The sequence below is a fragment of the Aristolochia californica genome, unplaced genomic scaffold, assembly GCF_029961685.1.
Source record: "Aristolochia californica isolate CCGP_79_NKW_82.1479 unplaced genomic scaffold, dmAriCali1.0.hap1 SCAF_6, whole genome shotgun sequence".
In the NCBI taxonomy this organism is placed as follows: Eukaryota; Viridiplantae; Streptophyta; class Magnoliopsida; order Piperales; family Aristolochiaceae; genus Aristolochia; species Aristolochia californica.
The window spans coordinates 37,652,866-37,677,027 of NW_027182257.1; the positions used below are offsets into that span (position 1 = coordinate 37,652,866).

General features: G+C 35.6%; 1 protein-coding gene across 2 annotated transcripts; it reads right to left on the reverse strand.

The window, feature by feature from the left end:
• Positions 1-1,123: 1,123 nt before the first annotated feature.
• Positions 1,124-17,403, reverse strand: LOC137967148 (uncharacterized). 2 transcript variants are annotated; one of them, XM_068813605.1, is made up of 5 exons: positions 16,537-17,403; positions 2,701-2,975; positions 2,270-2,469; positions 1,953-2,140; positions 1,124-1,486 (listed from the first exon to the last, which is right to left on the reverse strand). In XM_068813605.1, exons 1-5 carry the CDS (start codon positions 16,553-16,555, stop codon positions 1,200-1,202), a joined length of 969 nt encoding a protein of 322 aa, XP_068669706.1. In that variant the 5' UTR covers positions 16,556-17,403; the 3' UTR covers positions 1,124-1,199. The 2 variants fall into 2 exon arrangements, with proteins under 2 accessions (XP_068669706.1, XP_068669705.1); XM_068813604.1 differs by having other exon boundaries at positions 2,701-2,962; positions 16,537-17,400.
• Positions 17,404-24,162: the final 6,759 nt, after the last annotated feature.

Here is a 24,162-nt window from a genome sequence, read left to right on the forward strand (position 1 = left end):
TATAAAAAAATTTATCAAGATTATTTTATTCTCAAATTTATAAATATGGTTCTTCTCTTTCCCACACATGGCCCACCTTCGCATATAAAAAAAAAAAAAAAAAAAAACTATAGTACTGTAATAAATGCAACAAAAAGTAAAAAATACCATTGTTTTTACTTACTAAATACTAGGAGTTAGTTTAAGGCAAATTTTTAAAAACCGAATCCACTTTATAAACTTAAGTCAGGATATTGGTCCATCTCTATTAAAACCTGTGACTCATCTCAATTGGATTATAAACTTAAATCTGGATACTGACCCATCTATTAAAACCTGTGACCCATCTCAACCTGTGACTCATCTCAATTGGATTATAAACTTAAATCTGGATACTGACCCATCTATAAAAACCTGTGACCCATCTCACTGTAAGTTTTTCTTTTCATCCCATCTTGGACATTTTGAGTAGGAAGTTTCTAAGAATCTTGGTTCGAAGAAATAAGAAAGTTTCTAACAAATTTAGTTTGGAGAAATGAAGTCTACAACAAGTGCATGAGATGTTCCGAGGCACCAAGAACAAAAAAAATCTAAGGTAAGAAAAAAAAGCAGACTCCAACAAGGCTTAATATCATAAAATTCAAACAGAAATAATTGCCTAATTTTGATATTAAGCATTCAATCCATATGATATTAAGCAATGAATCCATATCCCTAATTTTGACTTTTGAGGCATTAGCTTAAGACAAAAGCTTTATATCATAAAATCCAAACAGAAAGCAAACATAATTACATAAAAACACATAAAACAAATAAAAATTAGCATAAGACAGGCTCAATGTCATAAAATCGAATAGAAAGCAAACGTAAAAACACAAACAAACAAAACATGAAAAATTCATAATCACAAATAAATAAATAAAACATTTACAAGTAAAGATTAAAAAAGTCAAACTGATTACTTGACTTCAACCCGTCCATATAGTTATCATATGTAATTATGAGCTTGACACATTCCATTTTCATGTACATATGGACTTTGTTTTGCTTTAATTCTCCCTCTTCGGAGATAACTTCTTTCACAAGCCACTGAAACAAACACAAAGAAGGATTCTCCAGTGTTTTACTGGTAAGCATACGAAAATAAGAAAAAAGCACTATTAACATAAAAGAAAATGATGAACAAAGAGTTCCACGACACTGGAAAGATCAAAAGTTGGTCATTCATCTTTCCTGACAAGTTTTGAAGTCCTAAGCTCAGCGTCATCTCTTACAAAGCTCCACCAGAGATAGCCAAGGGGAACAGCGGTGGCATGCCACAGTGCATGGGCATCGACATATCCTTCGTAGGGAGGGAAGTCATACACATCCAAAATCAGAGCAAATAGACTTCCGACAACAACAACCCACAGCTTGATGCGTGAAGGATGACGGTGTACTCCTGCCCACACCACCCACATAATAAGTTGAACCACACCCATGATAGCAATCACTTTGGAGTTCAACCCTGTCAAACACAATGGTCAGACAACAAGAAAATACATGTTCACTTAGGCTGTATTTGAAACACAGAAAGAAGACAGAGAAAAAAAGAGGTTTTTTTTCTCTTGTTTGGATACCCATGGAAAATAAGAGAGAAAATGAAAGAGAAATATAGTTTCTCTTGTTCGGATACAAGAGAAAGAAAAAAAAAAATTATTAATATTTTAAAATTTTATATGATTAATATTTTAAAATTTTATATGATTAAAATTTTCCGTTTCTATTTATTTTCATTTCTCCCTATATTCCATCATTTTGTGAGAGAAAATTTATTAACTGATTTTTTCTCTTATTTTCTTATCTCTCAATGATTCTTTGCCACCAAACAACAGAAAATAACTTCTTTTCCCTTTTTCTTTTCTTTTCTTTTCTTTTCTGTGGGTTCCAAACAGGCCCTTACGGGGAAAATGGAATCAAAAGTTTTGATATACCCAAGTCAAGCTTGTGTAAATTGAGGTACAGGATGTGGGTAGTCACAAACGCGATGAAGGGTGCAGCAACCATGACCCTAGCAGCTGCGTTTACCACATTGAAACTTGCTATTATTGCCAAAATTTGGGAGTAACCAAGCAAAGCTATTGCTGATGAATAATCCAATTTCTGCGTTAAATCACAGTACCTGTGCAGTTTCCACAGAGAGATCAGAAAGAATTAAAAAAAAAACAAAGATATGAATGTCCATCATCTTTGATTATTAAAGAATGGGTTAAAACATGGAAGCACGTAAATAAAATATGAACTTGCTTACCGTGAATGTGAAACAGCACTCCAGAACCAAGAATTCATCGCCAACAGGCCATAAATGTGCCAGAACCCACTATATTCATAATATGTCTTTTTGCTATCAGGTCTCAGGGGTAACTTATAGTAAAGAAGGACAAAAAATGACAGCCACCCATGAAAATGTGTAGCCAGAGTTAACGCAGAGAGGGCTACGGAGACTGGTTCCTGCACAGATCATGTTACTGTTGGATTACCTGAAACTAATTAAAACTACCTGTTGGCTTAAAAAACTAAAAAAATACATAAATGGTGTGATGGCCCATTACTCAAAAAACGCAATGAAGAGCAATTGCCAATTGCTACTCATGCCCCTACAGTTCATGAACCTGTTAGTTCCTGTCTGGCATGACCATGAAATCCAAAAGTCCAAAGACAGTTAAGGACAAGATTGTGAACCTGGAGGCCAAACACGCACTTGAAGGGCCATTTATCGTGATACTTAACCGGTCCCTGGCCAGCCTTATGTCTTTCCTTCTCTCTCTCCTGCATGCAATAGTAACCACAGTCGCTCTGGCAGTCCCACTTTTTCCATTTTAGGTATAGAGGTTCCTGCATGTACCATGGTCCATCAACTGCACCCCCAGTTGATACTAATCTGCAGTGTTTGAAACAAGTACTGCCCACACATCCACTATGTTCACATTCTCCAATGCAACGCCTGGAATGGGATCCTAAGAAGTGTCATATATCGGAACCATCAGAAAAAAGTTGACTTACCAGGCTTTCTTTAAGATACACCACAGACACATGTACAGGTTTCACTAACATGCTGGACACTTAAAGCACATCCTAGAATGGGAACACAATACTGAAAGAATACAAAGATTCAAATTGTGAACTGAATGACTTTATAAGACACTGAAGCCAAATACTACCACTATTTCAGTCAAAGATACTGTAAAAACTTAGCAAAAGTTTCGTGTCCAAGTTACTGATGGTGACTCATCTTGTTAAAGATGTTTAGTATTATAGATAATTATCATATTACAAGTATGGGCTAATCCCTGTGGAGTGAACCACCCAATCATCTAGACAATTTTTTTTTGAAGAGACGGCAGGTAACTTAAATTAGAAATAATGACGGCTAAAACATGCTGGAAATATAAGAAGTTAATCTTACGTATATAAGCAAGCATATGATACATATATAAACAAGTATATCACAATAAGAATGCTATAGTTTGTTTAGCAAGCTCCTGTAAATTTTTTATGAGATCTTTAATACTAAGAAAAATTCACGATTTAACTACTCAAAGGATACTGTTCATTTCCAGCAGGAACATTACTTATAAAAAGTCAAAATGCCATATCAGGGTATTCTTCCTATCAGCCTCTTGTTCCTCGTATGGAATGGTCAAAAGGCCACATCTGGGTATAATTGCTAGTATCCTCTTGTTTCTACTGTGGAATAAAGTGTTTGTCAAGGAGGTCCTTTGAACAATAGACACTCTATGATATATACCTCCAATAAAATTCCAAAATTTGATGGGTGGGTCAGACACTCATAAGCAATAATTATATGCAAAAGCTACTCCAAAAAGAGCAATGAACTGTAGTAAATGGAATACTCTACTGCAGCTGAAGATACATATGTTTTTACCTTAATGCAAAAACAAAATGATGCAATGATCAAAATATAAAGGCTTGATGGACTTAGAAACTTCAGTTTCAGAACAGAAGAAGGTTCATGTATAAATAGGACCCCTTTTTTTAACGTATAAGAGTCATATAAGGAAAAAAATAAAGAAGATTATCCAACGAACATAGTCAATTGTTACTAATCGAGTACAAGACAAATTAGAATCCTAGCTATGTGATGAGTTCAGCTAGAAATTATATTTTTTTAAATCATGTTTGAAAATCGAGTTAATGTCCATCCAAAAATAACTAGCCAAAGTTATGAAGCCATGTCCTAACTAAAAAACTATGTAATTTTACTCAAGACTAACTATGTGGAAGTATTCCCACTAACATTCCTCACATCCCGGCTTACACAAACAGATAACAAACTTCAGATATGGAGAACACATACGGAGTACAAACAAAACAAGGTATAAAGTGGGCCCAACAAGGCATGCATCCTACTCTAATACCATGTTAAATGTGGGTCTGGATTTTTCATTTCCCAACTCATGAGTGGTGACCATAAAGGAGCACAAACTAGGCCTAGACCTAAGCAAACATCCTACTCTGATACCACTGTTGGATTGAGTGCAATTCTATCCCAAAATCACTAGCCCCTTAAGAGCCTTATTGCTCAACTTTATAAACCAAAAACAGTTCTTAACACTTACCAATGTGAGACAATTCCCACTTAACAATAACCGGAAGATTTATCTTAGCACTAATTGGAAATATTCCTAATAATAATTTGAATCCTACATCTCTCTTCTTCTTTCTCTTTTTTGTTTTGTGTTTGTATCTCATCTTGTCGATTCTCTTCAATATGGGATTCCAGAATTCAACATAATATCATAGCATGTCCTACAGTCCATAATACTGTTGTTATAGGCCAGAAGCAGCGTCTGAATTCTGACATTTTTTTTTTTTTTTTGAAAAGGATGATCCGAATTCTGACAATTGTACAAAGATATTTATCCAGACAGGTAATTTTTCCTATGATAAATAATTTCTAATTGTATCACAAAGCCTTATCTACAATATTTCCATGCTAGATTGATAGATAGAAAAATTTCCAGAGTTTGAAGCATTGCGGAGTAGTGTGGCACTCTCAATGAAATCATGAAATCCAAGTATTGTCTAATCAATTCCACTCATAAGAGGCATTGAAATCTTGTTTCTTACCTTCAAATACAGTTATTTTTATCATAATATGTCCTCTAATCTACCCAGAAAGAAGCCATAAATTTCTATTTTGAAGGTTGATGACAAGCATTTGAATTCTCGTCTTTAATAGTTTTTTTTAAATAGTGGTTTTGTGGCTCAACTTTATTTCCTGGAAATTGCTTTTTGAAGTGCTTTCGGAGGATCTTTTAGGGTTCTCAGATTCTGATTCAAAAGGAAATCCAAATTTCAGAAACAAGTCTCAAAATTCCCAAAAATCCAAGAAAGTCCAAAAGTACCTTGATGACGTAGTACAGAGCTCAAATGTTGAAGTAGCTAAAAAGTAGGAGAACAAACTAAGTCATCCTAGACCATTGATGGTTTACAAAAGAAGCAAACAGGAAAAAAGACAGAGGAAGACTGAAAAACAGTAAATTACAGTTTTTGGAAAACCGTGTTTTGGGAAAGTACTATATTATAATGCTTCATATCAAGGAAAAGTCAACAGTTTCCTGAAGTCAATAAGTTTCTTTTTATAGTTTCCTAGCAAATTTACTAGTAAATTCCTAAGAAAATCCTCTTCTGGTAAGTCTCTTCTCCCTTCCGAGGTCCACCGATGATCATCCCAACGAAGCTTCAAGGCAACCTTGGACTTCCATAAGTTTGTGGAGAATTGAATTTCCAAAGACACTTGAGGAGCAATGCCTGGTCCATGTCTTTTGTGAGACGAATTCCCAATCCGCACACATCATTCCATCCCACGAGATGGTATTTGAAATCTGAGCTAGTGCCCCTCCATAGAAATCTCTTTTTGATTCCTTCAGTGGTCTGGCACATGGATGCAAGGCAAGGCACGAATGATAGGTAGTGATTTGGAATTCCAGCAATACATGACTTTAGAAGGGTGAGTCTGCCGGCCTTTGGAAGAAGTCTCCCATGCCACGTGGCAAGCCGTACTCCAAGCTTTTCAACCATCAGGGCCAGAGGTTCTTGTTGAGGCAGCTGATGAAGAGGGGGGAGACCAAGGTAGGTGGTGGGAGGAGAGGATAGTGAGCAGCCCAATAGGTCAGCCATAGATCAAAGCACATCAGGGTTGATGTTGAAGCCCATCAAGCTGGCCTATTGCCAATTAACCTTCTGCCCAGAAGCCATCTAAAAAAGGCTAAGAAGAGCCTCGATCTTCTTAATGTGTTTGATTGTCCCTTCTCCAAATATGACTACATCATCAGCGAGTTGAAGAAGGGGAATATCGAAAGCCGCGAGATTACTAACTGATCCGAGCCAGCCAAGTTCTCTTGCTGTGTAGATCATGGATGATAAGAACTCAACAAGGATATTGAGCAGCAAGGGAGAGAGGGAGATGCCTTGTCTGATTCCCCTAATACCCTTGAAGAGCCACAGGCAGTACCATTTATCAAGAGAGAATATGATGTTGAGGAAATGCAGCTTCTGATCCAGAAGTGTCACCATTCACCAAATCCCATATAGCCCAACCAGTCATCCAGTAACACCCAGTTTATCCAGAATTTGAGAGCAATCCACGAGGCATTGGAGCTTATTGAAGCGGTCGAGGAGCAGATGTGCAGCCATAGTAGAGTCCAAAATGTTTCTTCCTTTGAGAAAAGCACCTTGACCATGATGAATAACAAGGGGGAGGAGATCCTAAAATTTGTGGGCAAGCAGTTTTGCAATACTCTAGTAAGTGCTGAAAATGAGACTTAAAAGGCAAGCCTCCAGGATGCTCCACATTAACTTTCTAGCACCCATACTGCAAAAAGTTATATCCTTGTTGTAGAGACTCTGAACCATAGAAATCACATCTTGTTTGATTGTTGGTCACCCACTCCTATAGAAATCACCATTAAAACCATCGGGATCATGAGCTCGGTCACAAACCAATCCTAGCACTGCATTTTCAATCTCAATATTGGCGAATGGTAACTCCAAGAAAGAAGTGGCAGCAATGGATAATTTGCAAATCAAAGGTGTTGAAGTTTGGGCCCTATTATAATATTCCTCGGAATACAGATCTACGTCAAATCTGAGTAAGGCATCAATAAGGGAGGCTCTATCTGAAGTTACTTCATTATTAATGCATAATGAGGTAATTCGATTAGTCATTCGCCTTGCCTAAGAGATAGCATAAAAAAAAATTGTGTTGGCATCTCCTTCTGCAAACCACCTAAATTGCAGCGTTGCTTCCATTAGACTCCTCCCTATTGAAATAGATTGAAGATTAAGCTAGAGAGTAATTCTAGAGAGAATTCAGCTTGAGATAGGTATCTTTGTTCCTTGTGTCCAAATTAGTAACTTGGGATATGAGGGAGGCTTTCTCAGCACAAACTGATGAGCGATGATCAAAAGACCATGCCTTCATCTTGGCTTTTAAGAGATTAATTTTTGGGGGGAAGAACCACTCATCTCTATCATCAATGCTAAACTCGACCATCAATCAACCAAAAAATTATGAAAGTCCGTCCCCATCAACCAAGAGTTTTCAAATCGGAACGGGGTGGACCCCACCTTCCAAATGAGGTGGATAATTGGATTGGCCAGTGATTAGACCCCACTCGATTGAGAACTCTCGCTATCATATTTTCATATACTTGCAGCCAATCAAAACTTGCTAGGAAGCAATCCAATTTGGACAGGATTGGTTGTTGTTGACCATTCGTCCAGGTGAACATCTTTCCAAACAAGGGGATCTCCTCAAACTCGCAGCTACCAATGAAGTCCGCCAAGCCCCTCATTGAAGAGGAAATTCTGGTTGTTGACGAGTTCTTTTCATTACAAAAACGAATTGAATTGAAGTCCCTGGCCAACAACCATGGGAAGGTCTAGCCTTGAATGAGGTCTACGAGTTCATCCCAGAATCGGCTCCTCTCTCTGTACCTTGGGGATCCATATATGCTGACAAGTTACCAGTGACACCCAGAAGCATGGTCGCGAATTTTCAGCCCAATGGAGAAGCTACTAGTGCAGCAATCCAACATGTCGATGCAGTTTGAGTCCCAGGGGATTATTAGGCCACCCGAGTGCCCAATCGCATCAACGAAGCCATCTCCATAAGTTGGGTATGATTTGGTGAAGCAGGTTCGTCATGACACCTAGATTGGGGTGTTTGTGTATCTAACAAGGTTGGGGGACAAAACTTCAATGGGTTCTGATTTTCAATCTGAAAAAGTTGAGGGGTGAGTCCATTAAGGAAGGGGGTGGTAGCGAAGAAGCAAAGGGATGAATCAAAAGGTTCAAGGGAATGTGTAGCTTCACGTGAAAGACTAGGTTGGGGGGATAGGCTTGACAAGGGACTGAGGTTGGTGGCAACTTTAGCAAGGGGAAGCAAGGGGGGTACCAATTCAAATTTGAACCACAGGGCGGTAGGGATATTGAGTAGTCCAAGACAGCAAGTGGGGTGCTGGGTTGCGGGGTGCGACTCGTGTGATTTACGACTAGGTCATGATAGGGTGTGTGGCTCGTCAGATGTTGAGTTTTGGGTGGTCTTCCTTCCTGTCGATGAGGTACTATCAGAGTATCGGTGACACCAATCTCATCGAAAACAACTTTGGTCCAGAAGTAATCATTGCCCACCATGATTTTGAGGAAAGAGTGGTCGGTCCAGTGCTTCATTCGTCATGGCAATGAAAAGCCTAGCTACATCAAGCCTGGTTTTCCGGGAGGTGTCATTAGCCATTTTGAGTGGTCATCTAAAGACACTTGCTATGTTGTTGAGGGTGTTGTCAAGCCATAGTTATGCCGGTAGGCCCCATACAAAGATCCACTACCCCTAGGGGTTGGCAGGAACGGAAGGCATCCACTCCTTGATCATCGACAACGATGAATAGCAATGTGAAAGAAGATTCAATGGAGTGGCTTTAAAATCCAATGATTGAAGGAGGAGAAGCCAACAATAGCATCAAGAATTGATAGATGTACTATACCCCGTAAATGTCATACCCTATCTAGAGGAAGCTCATTCACAAATATTGGGGTAGTCTGCTAAAACCAAGCCAAAAAATGTAATTGCTACAATGTCTTGGATCCTAATAAAAGATTATGACTCAACAATCCAAAATACAAATAATTTGTCTATGTATATTACCACTAATCAAGGTGGTAGAAATAACAACAAAAGCAGATAGGCTTCTATTCAAGATAGAGCATGCAACCATGGATGTCAAGATAGTTAGAAAAACTCAAGGACACAATCATTGTCATATAAGTCAAGCAATTGATACCTATTGGTCCCTGCATGGAAAAACAAACTGAAAAAATAAATTAACTTTCCTAAAACTCCAAGAATAATGTAAAGGCCTCTACTTCCGCTTTAGAATCGATAAAGGGAAACTATATACTATCGATAAAAGATTGGAGATATTGCAAAAAATGAAGAGCCAATATCTCTCCTTTTTTAGTGTCACATTAGCCTTCATAAGCATGGGCTTATTCTCCTTTTCCTCTCCCTTATCTTGGTCACCGATTGAGGGGCATTGAACACATGACAAGATAACTACAAGTACTTCCACAATTCCAACCCAATCTAATAGGTTTATAACATTAATCAATTATTCCCATTCCAAATTCAAAGCACAAGCTTCGCACATATTGTTATGATCCCAGTAGAGCAAGAGGTCATTCTTCAACTTTTCTAGAGTGGTGAGCCTTCCAAAGCTCGTGCATCGGAAGTAGGGATCGGGTTTACATGGAACTTGACTGACAAGGTACAAAATTATGAACGTGAGAAGTAGGGATAGGGTTTACATGGGACTTGGCTGAAAAGGCACAAAATTAGGGTTTCGGATTCTAGGATTCAGGTAAGGGAGGTTGGCTAGAGAAAGGAAGGTGAAAAGACATGGTTTGAGAGAGAGGGACCATTTGAGGGCTAAGAGGGGCAGTGCTAAGGTGTTATGGACAAGGGGGACTGGGATGGGAGGCAAGGAGTTGTAGGTGTGAATTCTATATGGAAGGAGATTCAAGAGTGAAGAAAAAGAAGAATAAAAACTTCTTTTTTCAAATTTTATTCATTTAATCACAACTACAATGGCTAAAATATTTACAATATAGGAGAATGAGCTTAGATATACTTCACCAGACAATGACATATTTCAACATATAATGAATCTAGACAATAAGAGATGAATCTGAAAAATAAGAGAATGAATTTGGACAATAAGAGAATGAATCTAGACATATTCCAACACTCCCCCTTAAGCGGTTTGTAAATGTTAAGCATTCCCAACTTGCCTATTAGGAAGTCAAACTGTTGTAATGGAAGACTCTTCATGAATATATCTACCACCTATTGTATTGTAGGAATAAACAGAATACGCAAGAATCCTTCATCTAGCTTCTCTTTGATAAAATGTTGATCGATCTCAATGTGCTTTGCTCTATCGTGTTGTACTGGATTATGAGAAATACTAATAGCTGCCTTGCTATCTGAATATAACTTCAAAGGCCGGTTGAACTCAATCTTCAACTCACTTAGAAGTCGTATCTCTTGTGTAGTAGCCTGGAACTCAACTTCAGCACTACTTCTAGCCACTAATTCTGTTTTTTGCTTCTCCAAATCACTAGATTTCTTGTTCCAAATGTGCAATATCCAGATGTAGACCTCCTATAAATTACAACTCTAGCTTAGTTTGCATCGGTGGATGCTTCAACACATACATTATTACTCTTCTTGAACAATAATCCATTTCTTGGAATCCATTTAAGATATCTAAAAATCATATAACTGCATCTAAGTGCTCACCACGAGGGGAATGCATGAATTGACTGACAACACTCACTACAAAAGTAATGTTAAGTCGAGTATGGGATAAGTAAAGCAATTTCCCACTAATCATTGATATTGTCCCTTCTCAACCTCAGTACTGGTATTTGCACTCAGCTTGCAATTTCCATCCATGGGTGTTTCAACTGGCTTGCGCTCTAGCATACCAATTCATTGAGAAAATTTAAGATATATTTTGTTTGAGACACCAAAATTCTTTCATTAGTTCTTGCCACCTCCATGCCTAGGAAATGCCTCATAGATTCAAGATCTTTGATTTCAAATTCTTTGGCCAAAAAGATTTACCTTTTCCAATTCAACAAGATCATCACCAATTAGGATAATATCAACCTCATACACTACAAGTATAGCAATCTTCCTATAGTTAGTGTGTTTAAAAAATATAGTATGATCTGTTTGGCTCTGAAGGTACCTAAAGTTCTTTATAGCTTTAGTGAACCAATCAAACCATGTTCTAGGAGATTGTTTAAGACCATGAGTGACTTTTCTTGAGCTTATAGGCATTTTTTGTGCCAAGTAAGCCTTCAAATCCTGGAGGTAGATGCATTTAAACTTTCCCTTCCAACAGGATTTTGACACTATTCATTTTTGCAACAGGAGTGAAGGTCTCCTTATAATCTATTTCATACATCTAAGTATATACCTGGCCTCGCTTTGTAACTTTCTATTGACCCAACAGCCTTATATTTTACTGTGAATACCCACTTATAACCAGCTGGACTTTTTTCCTTTGGGAAGATATAGCAATTCCCAAGTCTGATTCTTCTTTAACGCCTTCATCTCCTCGAGAACAGCCTCTTTCCATTAAGGTAAAGCAAGAGCTTCCTGCATAGATTTAGTAATTTATTTTTTGACAAGTTAGAAACAAATGCTCTAAAGCTTGAGGACAATCTGTGATAGGACACAAAGTGAGATATAGGATGATTTGTGCATGACCTTATGCTTTTTATATGAGCATGGGGACAATAAGGTCTTGAAAACCACAAGATTCTGGACACAAGGAAGAATCTGAATTACCTTATGTGATCAAAACTGCATCTTGACAATCTATTTGTGGTTGTTGCTCCACATCTTGTTGGTTAGGCCTCCTTGCACACATGCAGCTCTATATTTTTCTTAGGTAGTATTTCTCCCCCTACATTAGATTTTTTAGTTTCTAGCACAATGGACTCTTGTTCAGGAAAGGAATCGGTATTAGGAAAGTTTTGTGGTTAAGGAGACAAAATGGTTATTTCTAGACAAGAGATAACCGAAGATATAGACAAGGGGACAACTGTTTCCTAAAACGTTTCTTCATCCAAAAGATTCTCCCACTAAAGAGAAGTTTGGGTGAAAAAAGATTGATCTTCAAAGAAAGTGACTTCCATACATAGACCTGGTTGGTAGTAGGATTAAAACACTAACTCTTTTGAGTTGGTGAGTATCAAAGAAAGACATATCTACGAGCTCTCAGGTCAAGTTTACTATGGGTATAACTGTGAACGTGAACAAACACAACACAGCCAAACACCTTGGGAGATAGATTATTGAAGAATTGTGCGTGAGGGTAGATCTCCAATAGAATGTTGAAAGGTTTTTGAAACTGACATACCCAGTACAACATTCAATTGATGAAGTTAAAAACCGTTTCTCCCGATAAGTGTTTAGGAACGCCCAGTGGTAAACATAATTGCCATGCTACCCCTAAAAGGTGTTTGTTCTTGTGCAGCAATACCATTTTGTTGAGGTGTGACACAAGTTGTTTGGTATACAAATACTATTTCCATGAGAAATTAGCCAAGAATGGAACTGAAGTACTCTTTGCCATCATCAGTTTTTAGGATTTGAATTTTGGTATGGGACTAGGTTTTAATCATAGTATAGAAGTTTTGAAACACCTTGACAACCTTGGATTTTTCTTTCAAAAGATCACCCAACATACCCGAGTATGATTATCTATGAATGTAATGAACCATTGTGTCCCCATTATAGTTTCCACTCTTGATGGGCCCCAAATGTCACTATATATGAGAGAAAAAGGTTAAGATTGTTTGTAAGGCTGAGAACGAAAGGAAGTATAGTGACGTTTGGCAAGTTGACATACTTCACAATGGAAAAGAGAAATATTTTTATTTTTGAAAAAATGAAGGAAACAACTTACTCGAATATAAGAAATTTGGATGGCCTAGTCCATGATGCCATAATATTATTTCATCTTTAATAGAAAGAAAAAATAAACTGCCCGAAATTTGGGCTTGTCTAACCATGGATGCACTTTTGTCAAAGTAGTAGAGTTGATAAACCTCTCTAGCACTACCTATCATCTTCCTTGAACACATATCCTGAAATTCACATCGAGATTGAGTGAACTTAACAACACAATTCAAATCTTTAATGAGTTTGCTAATGTACAAAAGATAACTAGACAAGTTAGAAACACGTAAAGACAAATTGCAGCATTAGATTCTTAGAAAGAACAATAGAACCTTTACCTACAACTGGAGATAAAGATCCATCAGCAATACGCACTTTAAGATTACCAAGACAAGGAGTATAGGACAAGAACAAACGAGAAAGAAGAGTTAAGGGCAACAGAAAATAACCTTTTGTGAAAATGAACTAGTAACAAATGTATTAAGATTAGATTCGGGCTGATTCAATAGTTCATACAAATGCTCTAATTGTTCCTTAGTAAATAAAGATGTCTCTAAACTACTAGGATGAATTGCTCCCTGGCTTTGTGTAACTGCTTGCGTACCTCTACCATCTTTGTTCTTCCAGTTGGAAGTCTACCATGTAACTTCTAGCATGATTCCTTGGGATGTCTAGGCTTATTACAATAGTCACACCACCTTTTAGCTTTTTGATGTTCAGCCCCTCGAACAAGAGTAACAGCTTCAGTAAAATCAAAAAAGGGTTCTTTACCAAGAACATGGTCACAAACATGGTCGAATTTAGAATTGAGTCCCAAACACTCTCTTCCACTCCAACATGACTTTTAATTTTTCACGTCTGCAGCAGATTCCATTCCCACATGCTGATACATATCTATCTTTGTAAACAACCCTCACAATTTTTTATAGTAATCTGTAACAAGTGAGGACCTAGAAATTTTTGAACACGGTGGTAGAAAAACTTGACAAGAAAGAGAAACCCATTGTTTCACCTTTCCACACAAACAAGTCCGATGAAAAAGGCCGGTGCAAGGATTTAGGCAAATAGAGGCCGGTAAAGGGGTGAAAAAAACATTTTTCAGTAATGAAGACTGAAAACAATGGTGACTGAGGGTAATGAAGGCCAATGAAAAAGACAAATTTAGAGACTAGGTTTGTTACCATAAATAAAAAGAAGAAGATTTTTTTTTTTCAATTTTCATCCATTTAATCACAACTATAATGGCTACAATAAAGGAGAACAAATCTAGACATATTTGAACATACAATGAATCTGGATATATTTGAACATATAATGAATCTGGACATATTTCAACATACAATAAATTTAGACATATTTCAACGTACAATGAATCAGGGCAATAAGAGAATAAATTTAGACATATTTCAATAGACAATGAATCTGGACAATAAGAGAATGCATCTGGACATATTTTAACAAGGTGGTTTGGTGGAAGAGGGATTCTTGGGGGCCTAGGATAGTGGGGTTTGTGAGGGAAAGGACTCTTAGAGTGGATCGGGAAGGAGTTGTAGGTGTAGAGCTAGACCTCCTCACTTCAAATAGTCATTTTACGGTAAACCTAACTTCACCTAGTCATATTACAATAAAAACCCAACTCACCTAGTCATTTTATGATAAAGCTAACTTTACCTATTCATTGTACAATAAACCTAACTTCACCTAGTCATTTTACGATAAATGTATATCCAACTTCAACAACCATCTCTGCAAACATATGTCCATTTTGGTCAATGGTCAACTTGAAGAATAATGAATCTATAACTACAATACATATATTTAATTGAAAAACTTGATAGCCCTCTTTTGCAAGGCCCTAATATGAACATGGGAACAACTCCAACACAGTGCACCTTTTAGAAATTACATGAAAGCATTACATAGGGCAATGGTTCATCTCCATCAAAGTCCAGCACGCTCATTGGTGCTGCCACTCATAAGAAGTCATAGAGAACCTGACAGTTAATATAAAATTGCTAGGCCATACAAACTCATTGATACAAGATTTGCTGATTTATAATTACACAATGCTAGAACGTTGAGCATTCTTTGGAGAAAGCAATTTAAGAGTAATTCAAACACTCTAAATCATGTATGGTTCCATTCAAGCATTCTAAATCATGTATAGTTACATTCATTGGGCACTCTAAATTCGCTTCCCTAACTACTGATCCAACATATTGTACTTGGATACTTCAGCTGACTAAAATCAGCACCAGTGACCTAAAACCAACAATAGTTGGACACCAAAATAGGTAATCATGGTGAAACAATCACTGCAGCAATGAGAGGGTTACCTGATTCAATTAGGATTATAATTTTGAAGTTATCAGATCAGATATGTATCTAATCCTTATAAGCACACACTTTAGTCCAGGACCCTTTGCAAGATGATAACCATGCAATGCTCTAAATGGAGTTGCAAAGGTCCTTCTACTGGCCATTTCACTCTCTCAGAGCAAGACAAAGATGGACCTGGAACTTACTCAACAAAGGCATCAGGGTGAAAAACATAGGCATAACTCCTTGCACTTAATCAAGTAGATTTCCAGCCACATAGTAGCCCTCCCTCAATTCTGACACTTAATGGATCATATTAGATTTAGACAACAGTAAGCTGGTTCATTTATTTGAGCACTAAAGATACCATTTTCATGTCAACAGAAGTCTACCTGATGATTTAGGCTAGCAAAAAGGAATATGATAATTTGACAGGTAGAGAAATGTGGAAAAGGAAACTGGTGATCCAACTGAAGTTAAGACATTGGCACTACTTTAGTATACCTTGTAAATTGGGAAAAAGAACAGACAGTAAGCCATAGAATTTTCAAGCTAACTCCTTTTCCCTAACACGTAATTCCTATTATGAAGTCCGTTTCAATCTTACCCTGTCAATGTTGGAATTTGTTCAGTGAAGCAGGATTAACTTACATTATTAGATCCTATTGATCAGTTATTCACATGAGGATGCAATTCTAATTCTAAATTTCTCTCCTAATGAGAACGAAGACATGTGAAAATAAAAGAAACACACAGCAGAGTAAAATTATTTCCCTTTCTACGCCTTAGTGTATACGCCAGACTTCCAGCTCTTAAGTAAGCATACTCTAAAACCTGTCCGCGGCAGAATGGACCACTTATTTATGTAAATATTAGTGGTAGTTTTATAAAATAACCAGAAACTGCATCAAAGTTGGAACTATATGCTGAAATTTGGCCAAGAACTAAATCACAAACTATTAAAAGAAAACGAACAGGATCAGTTAAATTTAAATCGTCCCGAGCTGCTTGAACTTGAAGTCTTCGATATAGTTAATAACATTTCAAATTTCAATCACATCAGGAACACCTCGCAGACAGCACTTCTTCCCCAGTACTTAACATGACGTTGAACAAGAAAAAAGGAACAAACGTCAACATCCAGACAACGAAAGGATAGAAGAGCAAAAGAACAATATTGAGATGAAGCCAATGGAACGGACCTGTATTCAGGATCGACATCACCAGCACTAGAATGAACTACTCCAACGAGACACGCAAGTGCCACGAAAAAAAGAGCCCAAGTAGCCATTATCAGATCCAAATTCGTCTCCGGGAATAAAAAGATCTCCAAAACCTGTTTTAGCCTACAATCGCAGCAAACAAATCTACGAAGGAAAAAAATGAAAAACAGCCCTCCACCGTATCAAAAAAACCACTCTCCCTGCTCTATTCTCCGAAACTCGACCGAATCGATTTCGAAAATTGCAACTTCACATACGAGTAAGAAAGAAAAAAACTGTAAAAATGAAAAAAAAAAAAAAAACAGAAAACCCAGAGTGGGAAAGAGATTCCGATAGAGCACCAATTAACGGGATTTATAGAAACCACCCGCAGCGGGTCTACAAAAAACCGCGAAGGCATCCATCGTCCGACACGTGTCCGCTACGAGTTTATATTAAATCGCAAATTAAGAAATCACTCTCTCTCATCACTCGTGGAATCCACAGCTTCACGGACTCGCCGAGCATCTTTCCACTCCTGAAATCTCGAGGCTGATAAGACCCGAGCTTTCGTTGGAACGCAAATCTTTTCACTTTCACCGTCCTTTGACCTCCGAGCCGCGCGAGTAGCGATGTCGGGAGGAGCATGATTTTATCTGACGCAGCGAAAGTTCAGATACCGCTTCGTGTCCAAGTGTCGTTTGCAGTGAGAGTCATGGAAGAAGGTCAGCAGTGTTGCTGTCATGACCTAATAATGTAATCAAACAACAAGGCTTTTTTCCTGTAATTTAATTTGATCGGCGAGGAAGTGGAGAGAGACATATCCAGATGTTTGTTAGATGATCACATCATCGATCACGTTCTCGGATTGATTTTTTCAGCGGCTAGTGGATTGATTGACGAGCTAGTTGGCACACAACCTCTTATCTTATCTCATTCTTCGGCTTAATCTGTGATTGTCGTTTTAGAGGTTCTTGTAAAAGGGCTTGTCACCGCGCCCCGATTTCTAAAACTTGGTCTAAAGTAGCGATTGAATTGGATTCTAATAAGCCAAACCCATGTTCGGCAAATAAAAGCCTAAGAATGAGCTATGAAGGTTTTGTCGGTGAGAGAGAGAGAAGAGAGTGGTTAGGGTTAGGTAAGAGCTGGATATGGTGGTAGGAAGAGAGCTGAGAGTTGAAAGAAAGAAATTGAGAAAAGCATAGGAGTATTGAAATACAAAAAGGAGAGTGCATACGATAGCTCTCTCGTACTTTATTTATAATAGAGTTTCTTAATTACACTTTGTTGGCCTGAGTGGTTTCTCAAGAGGGAGGAAGGGGAATTAAGTTTTTATAAATTAAATTTAAGTGTGTTAAAATTAAAATAAATAATGCAAATAATAAGAAATCAATCACACACCAAAATAACACCTGATTTTTTGTTATTTATGTTCCCTATTGGTATTCACTGCGCAATAACCCATGTTTGGCAAATTTCATTGATATAAACTCTATTAGCTTGGAATTACTCAAAATATATTTTTACTCTCTTTTAAGTCCCATGTATACTCAAATACACAATTATATGTAATCTCCCTTGGGATTGAGCTAGAATCCACTCTAATAAGCTCTTCAATCTAGATTCAAAAAGTTATAGATGAACTTATCAAGAAAAGAATGAAAATTTGAAAGTAAAGAAAAGCTTACGCCCTTTACAAACCTTGGAGAGATGACTTTTTCCCTTGAAATGTCCAAGTCCCCAACTTTAATGCACAATGTAAAAGATTTTGAAGTTTGACTAAGTGAATGCAAGGAGTAGGTTTTGGAAGAGTGGTAGCAATTTGCAAATAATGTTTTTTCTCTAAAAAATAAACTTAGGAGTGGATTTGAAATATTGAAAACTTTGAATGTTATATATATGTCAATAAATATTCATTAACTTTTCAAAAGAATATTTGTTGGGGTATTTATAAGTTCCCTCGGCCATTATTTGCCCGTTTGCAAAAATGTGACTCTCATTGATCGATCGATCAAGTGTAACGGCTATTTTTCTTTCAGGAAATGGCTTATTGATCAATGGTATGATAAATCAATATCCTTATGTTGGGTCTAATTGTTAAGTTGTAGAGCCTAATTAACGCCTTACGATGAGTCAGTGCGCAAATTGACTTTCGCAGTAAGGTCGTCATGGGGGTTGGAAGGGGGGCGGAGCCCCGCCAGATCCACGATATATTGACTATTATTTCATTAAGGATAGTTTGGGGATTTTACACTTGTAATTCGGTTGCCCTAATTTTCTCTTTATATTTTGGGGCATCACTATTAGGGTTTGATCACCCGAAGTAAAATCATTAGTTGCAACTGAGACAGGTTAGAGAAAAACATTTTCGAGTGTGTAATTTCTCTTGTAAACTATTTCATCTTCATAATGGATTACTGCAGCGGCGGAAGACAAGACGTAATCTCACCTTGAGGTGAACTTGTATAAATCTTATTGTTTTGTGCTTATTTTTCCTTCTCCTGCGATTATTATTATTGTTCTGGCTAGTTTTGAGTTAAGGTGTCTAATTCCTAACACTAACAAGTTAAAGTAGATCAATCAATCAGAATTCATATTGGTTGGCATTACAAGTATGATCAATCAATGGTGTTCCTATGATCGATCATGTTTTATGTCTCTAGTTGGCAAACTTCTATATGATCAATCAATGTCAAGTGGTTGTTAGATCATTCTTCATAATTTTACATTGCCACAAAAACATTGATCGATCAGTCCACAGGTAATGATCGATCATACTTTATAATTAAGTTTGGTCATGTTCTGGTTGATCAATCAATCACCTTTGACTGATCATGTTTTATAATTTTTAGCCTATGCATAATTTAGTTGATCAATCATGTTTTATAATTTTTAGCCTATGCATAATTTGGTTGATCGATCATTGACAAATGTTGGTCGATCGAATCCAGTGCCAGATCTCTTAAAGTATTTTCAAAAAGCATGATTAAATTTGATCCTAAGTGATTTTAACATATTTAAAACATATGTATGCATGGTAAAAATATGTTATGCAATTTTGTCCTAAGGTTCCAATAACTCTCATCATACCTCAAGTTTGAAGTTTTGGGGTTTTCACTTAAATAGACTGAGTTTTTATGATTTTTCAAGATTTCCTAAACTCTAGTCTTCAATTCTTTGTTTCTTCTTTTATGAGGGTACTTCTTCACAATGACTTTGACATGGTAATGAGGCTCAAGGTCTTTGAGAAACTTTTGTCAATTTTTTGTGTAAGCCTTAACTTTTGTGTCTCTTGAAAGAATTGCATCAGAAATGCTAAAATTATCAATCTTAGATTAATTAAGTTTTATTATCATCAAAATCAAGATAAGAGTCAACACTAGGTCAACAATTTTCCCCTTTTTGATGATGACAAAACCTAATTGAGAAAAACTAAAATGAAAAATGTCCCTATAAGTAGGAGCATATAAAGATTATCAAATTAAATAAATAGTTCCCCCTTAATTTATTGTCAGATTTTACAGGGATTTGAATGGAATAAGATAAAAAGGGAAGGATATTTGGTAATTACATAAAAAGTAAACGAAGAGATAAGAAGGGAAGAGGAATTTCGAGAGTGTAGAGGAAAAGAGAGTGAGACAAAGCAATGAAAAGGGAAAGCGACTAAGAGAAAGAGAAAGGCAAAAGGAAGGGATAACGAAGAAGAGAAGAGGAGAAGTTGAGATTGTAGGGAAGAAAGAAGAAGAGAAAAGGAGGTAAGTCTGAAACTTTGTCATCCCCCTTTCCCTCCTCTTCAATCCCTTCTAATTTTGTACTCCCCTTTTTTATTTTTAGAATGAGAAGCCTTAACTTTCCATTAGGTAGACGATACTTGTTATTTTGTTGGATTTCAAGTTTAAAATTTTTGTTTCTCGTAAATTCGAAACCAAGTTGCCTTTCTCATTTCTCCATCTCTCTCCTTGACTTTCCGAATTTTGGATTTGAGTTTTAGCTTGAAACAAAGTATTCTAAGTTTAGAATTTAAACTGATCGGGTTCTAAAATGGTGTTTCTTTCGGTTTGAGGGTGTTCATTGGTGTGTCAAGTTTTGGTTTAAACTTAACAAAGGCACGACGAGCAACAAAACATGCGATTGATTGAAAAATTGCACTAGGACGTAGAAGAAAACGTACTAGATTGTGACGACTTACCTGAATACTAGTGGCCTTGAGTGGAATCCAACAACGCAAAAAGTCTGCTAGTAATGTAGTGTTGCAAAAATACATCAAGGTTAGTAATGTAATATAGGAATATAAGTTTCTTGCATTACTAATTAGGATTCCAAGTATTCTGAAAGATATATTTTTTCTTGTAGGAATGCATAGATGCTAATAAATATAGGCAAGAAGGGTGCCCACTATATGTCAAGTTGACTTTTGTTGTTGGAAACTCCATAGCCATATGGACAACCAGTCAAACATATATCAAACTCGATGAACACCTCCCTCATGTAGTTGAAGGAGCTTTGATTAAGGAGATAGACGAAGATGATGTGATTAGGGTAATCCTTGAGCCAAACCCTAGCGGTATTGATTATGCAAATGAGGAACGACGAAGAGGCAAAGCACTATCAAGATCCAACTTTGGAGGATCTTTTACTTGTTGTAGAATTGATCCCAACAATCTCATGACAATACTAGGTTCATTGATGTGATTAATAATACGACATCATCCTTTGTGCTATTTTAAAACCTAAAGATGTAAACGCAAAACTTCCATGGTACGAGACTTTTCTAAAAATCTTTGACTTGTTAAGAGAAGTGTGATATCATGCAACCCCAATGGCTAGATGTCGTAAATAAGAAGAATATGTTCGTTTAGGTGATACTAGAATAGCGGTGTGATTGGCTTATGTTTAACTACAAGGCAATGTAATCAACTGACACATGATTGTTGAAAATGTTAACATTGATTTTGAGACATTATATCTTATTTTGATTGATTTTGTTTTTATTATCAATGTTATTATAACACGTATGTCTGATTGTGAATGAATGTGTCTTTGTAACTAAAACATGAATGTCGTTGCGGTAAAGACATGGATGTGTTTGTGGTCAAGACAATGATGCGTTTGTGGTTAGAATGTGGTTGTGGTAAAGACATGGATGTGTTTGTGGTTAAGACATGGATCCGTTTGTGGTTAAAATATAGATGCGTTTAGGTTTAATACATGGAGTTTGAGAGTTGTTTGATGATATATGCTATAGTTTTGTGTTTAAGACAAGGATATTGAGACTTATTTGATGATATAATTTGTGTTTTTGTGTTAAAGACATGAATGCTGAGATTTATTTGATGATACAAGTTATGTTTTTGTGGTTCAGACATGGATGCTCGTTTGTATTTGAGTATTTATTTTTATTATTGAATGTGTAATGTTGTTGATACTCATAGACAATCTTTCAGACAAATAAAAGATTGGCATTATGATTGCATTTTACACAGTTGTACTTGCTCTAGCAATATATTATTTACATCATCATAATGAGAACATACACTGTTCTTATGGTATAAGTGATCTATTATACTTGAAAAAATTATTAGAAAGATCACCTGTTAAATTTTTAATAAAACATTTTTCTCAAATTGGTTGGGATATTAAAGAGTAGAGGAGTCTTATATGATACAAGGACTATCTATGTGGAAGAATAACTTGCATATTTATGTTCTACTATTGGTCAGCAACAATCATGCAATGTTACCTCGAAGATGTTTGATAGATTAAATTGGACCATCAATAAATATTTTAATAGAGTGTTAGATACTATTGTCAAATTATATTATGATTACATTAAACGAACTTCAAGATGTACTCATTCGAAGATTTTGAACAATAACATATTTTATCCTTACTTCAAGGTAAGTATAAAGTCATTTGATGAATAATTTTGGTTAATATCAAATATACGTTTGTATTAATTAAATTTGTGTCATTAGGATTGTATTGGTGCTATTGATGGTACTCATATTAAATCACATATCTTGTTTGATCAACAAATAAAATATTTGAACAATAAGGGTTTCATATCACAAAATGTAATGGCAGCACGTACATTTGATATGTAATTCACTTATGTATTTGCTGGATGGGATGGATCAATAGGTAATTCACGTGTATTAAAGTCAACATTAACAAGACGAGATAAACTCTGGGTACCAAAAGGTAAATAATATTTTTAATTATTATACTTTATCTATTATTATTTTTAATTATTTCATGTAGAATATTTATTTATCGAAGGTAAATATTATTTAGTAAGTGATGGATATGCAAATATTTTAGGGTTGTTGGTTCCCTATAAAGGGACTCATTATCATTTGTAAGAATTTTGAGATAATGCTCCTACAAATGAGAAATAATTGTTCAATTGAAGGTTCTAAGAACTGCTATTGAGCGTAGTTTTGGGGTTCTAAAAGCTCATTAAAATATTAAAAAAATGTTCCTCTATTTGATTTTGATACTAGAGTAAAAATTATAATTACTTATTGTATATTACATAATTATATACACAAGGAGGATTATATGGATTTATTTGAAAATGATGATGATGATTCAAGTGATGTGTTTGGTTGAGAAGATTGTCAAGGTGATGCCGTAAGTGAAGATGAAGATAATGACATTGGTGATGATTTTGTAGATGACAAAGACCAACAAAAAATGCTCAAAGAGAGTGTGTAGTACAATCCGCAAGAGCATCATATTTTTGAGATTTATTAGCAACTCAGACGTGGCAAAGTTATTAATTATTGTATTATAATGAAAATAAACATTTAGGTTATATTTCACATGTACTAACTTGATTTTTAATATTAAATATTTAAATAAGTTGTACATTTGTTATTTTTTTATTATGCCATTTAGAATACATATTGGACACTGATTTTAATATAATGATAAAACTTTTTACAAGTTCTGTCCACACTCAAATAAGTGAAATTGAATTATGTTATGCTCACAAGATAAATAATCCATATATAAGTATTGGTAATAAATATATTTTGAACAAAATTTATATTATGCACTTTTACAAATAAGTTGTTTCTTATTTTTAAATTATATTTTAGAATAACTAAAATATAATATATAGTAAATATACTATATTTATTTTTATAATTTAAAATATAAGATAAATAATCATTTATTTAAGCCTTTATTTTTTAAATATTTAATTTAATTATTTATTAATTTAGACAAGTTAAAATCTATCGTATTTTATTAATATAAAATTTAAATAAAAATATCTTATTAAAATTAAATCTATCACGATAATTTTATATAATAAAATACCCTTTTTATATAAAATCATATTTTAATATATATCTAATTATTAATTTAAGAGAGAATTTAAATATTGTAAAAGTAACAATTTGATTAAGCATTTGAATACTATAAAAGCAAGCATTTGTTTAAGTACTTTATTTGTATATATTCAATCAATATATATATATTTATTATATTTTTAATTATTTATTAAATAAAACAAGTTAAAATCTATTTTATTTTATTAATAGAAAGAAATAAAAATATCTTATAAAAATTATATCTATTAGAACTAGTTTGTCACTGAACTTGCGGGACTCAGAACTA

Bases quoted from the DNA above. Each gene is read 5' to 3' on its own strand.
- LOC137967148 (XM_068813604.1), bottom strand. From the start codon at position 16,625: ATGGCTACTTGGGCTCTTTTTTTCGTGGCACTTGCGTGTCTCGTTGGA. The intron at 2,963-16,536 runs GTCCGTTCCATT...ATCCCATTCCAG, and splicing joins GATGTCGATCCTGAATACAG to GCGTTGCATTGGAGAATGTG. The intron at 1,487-1,952 runs GTATATCAAAAC...TGTGTTTGACAG, and splicing joins TTTACACAAGCTTGACTTGG to GGTTGAACTCCAAAGTGATT.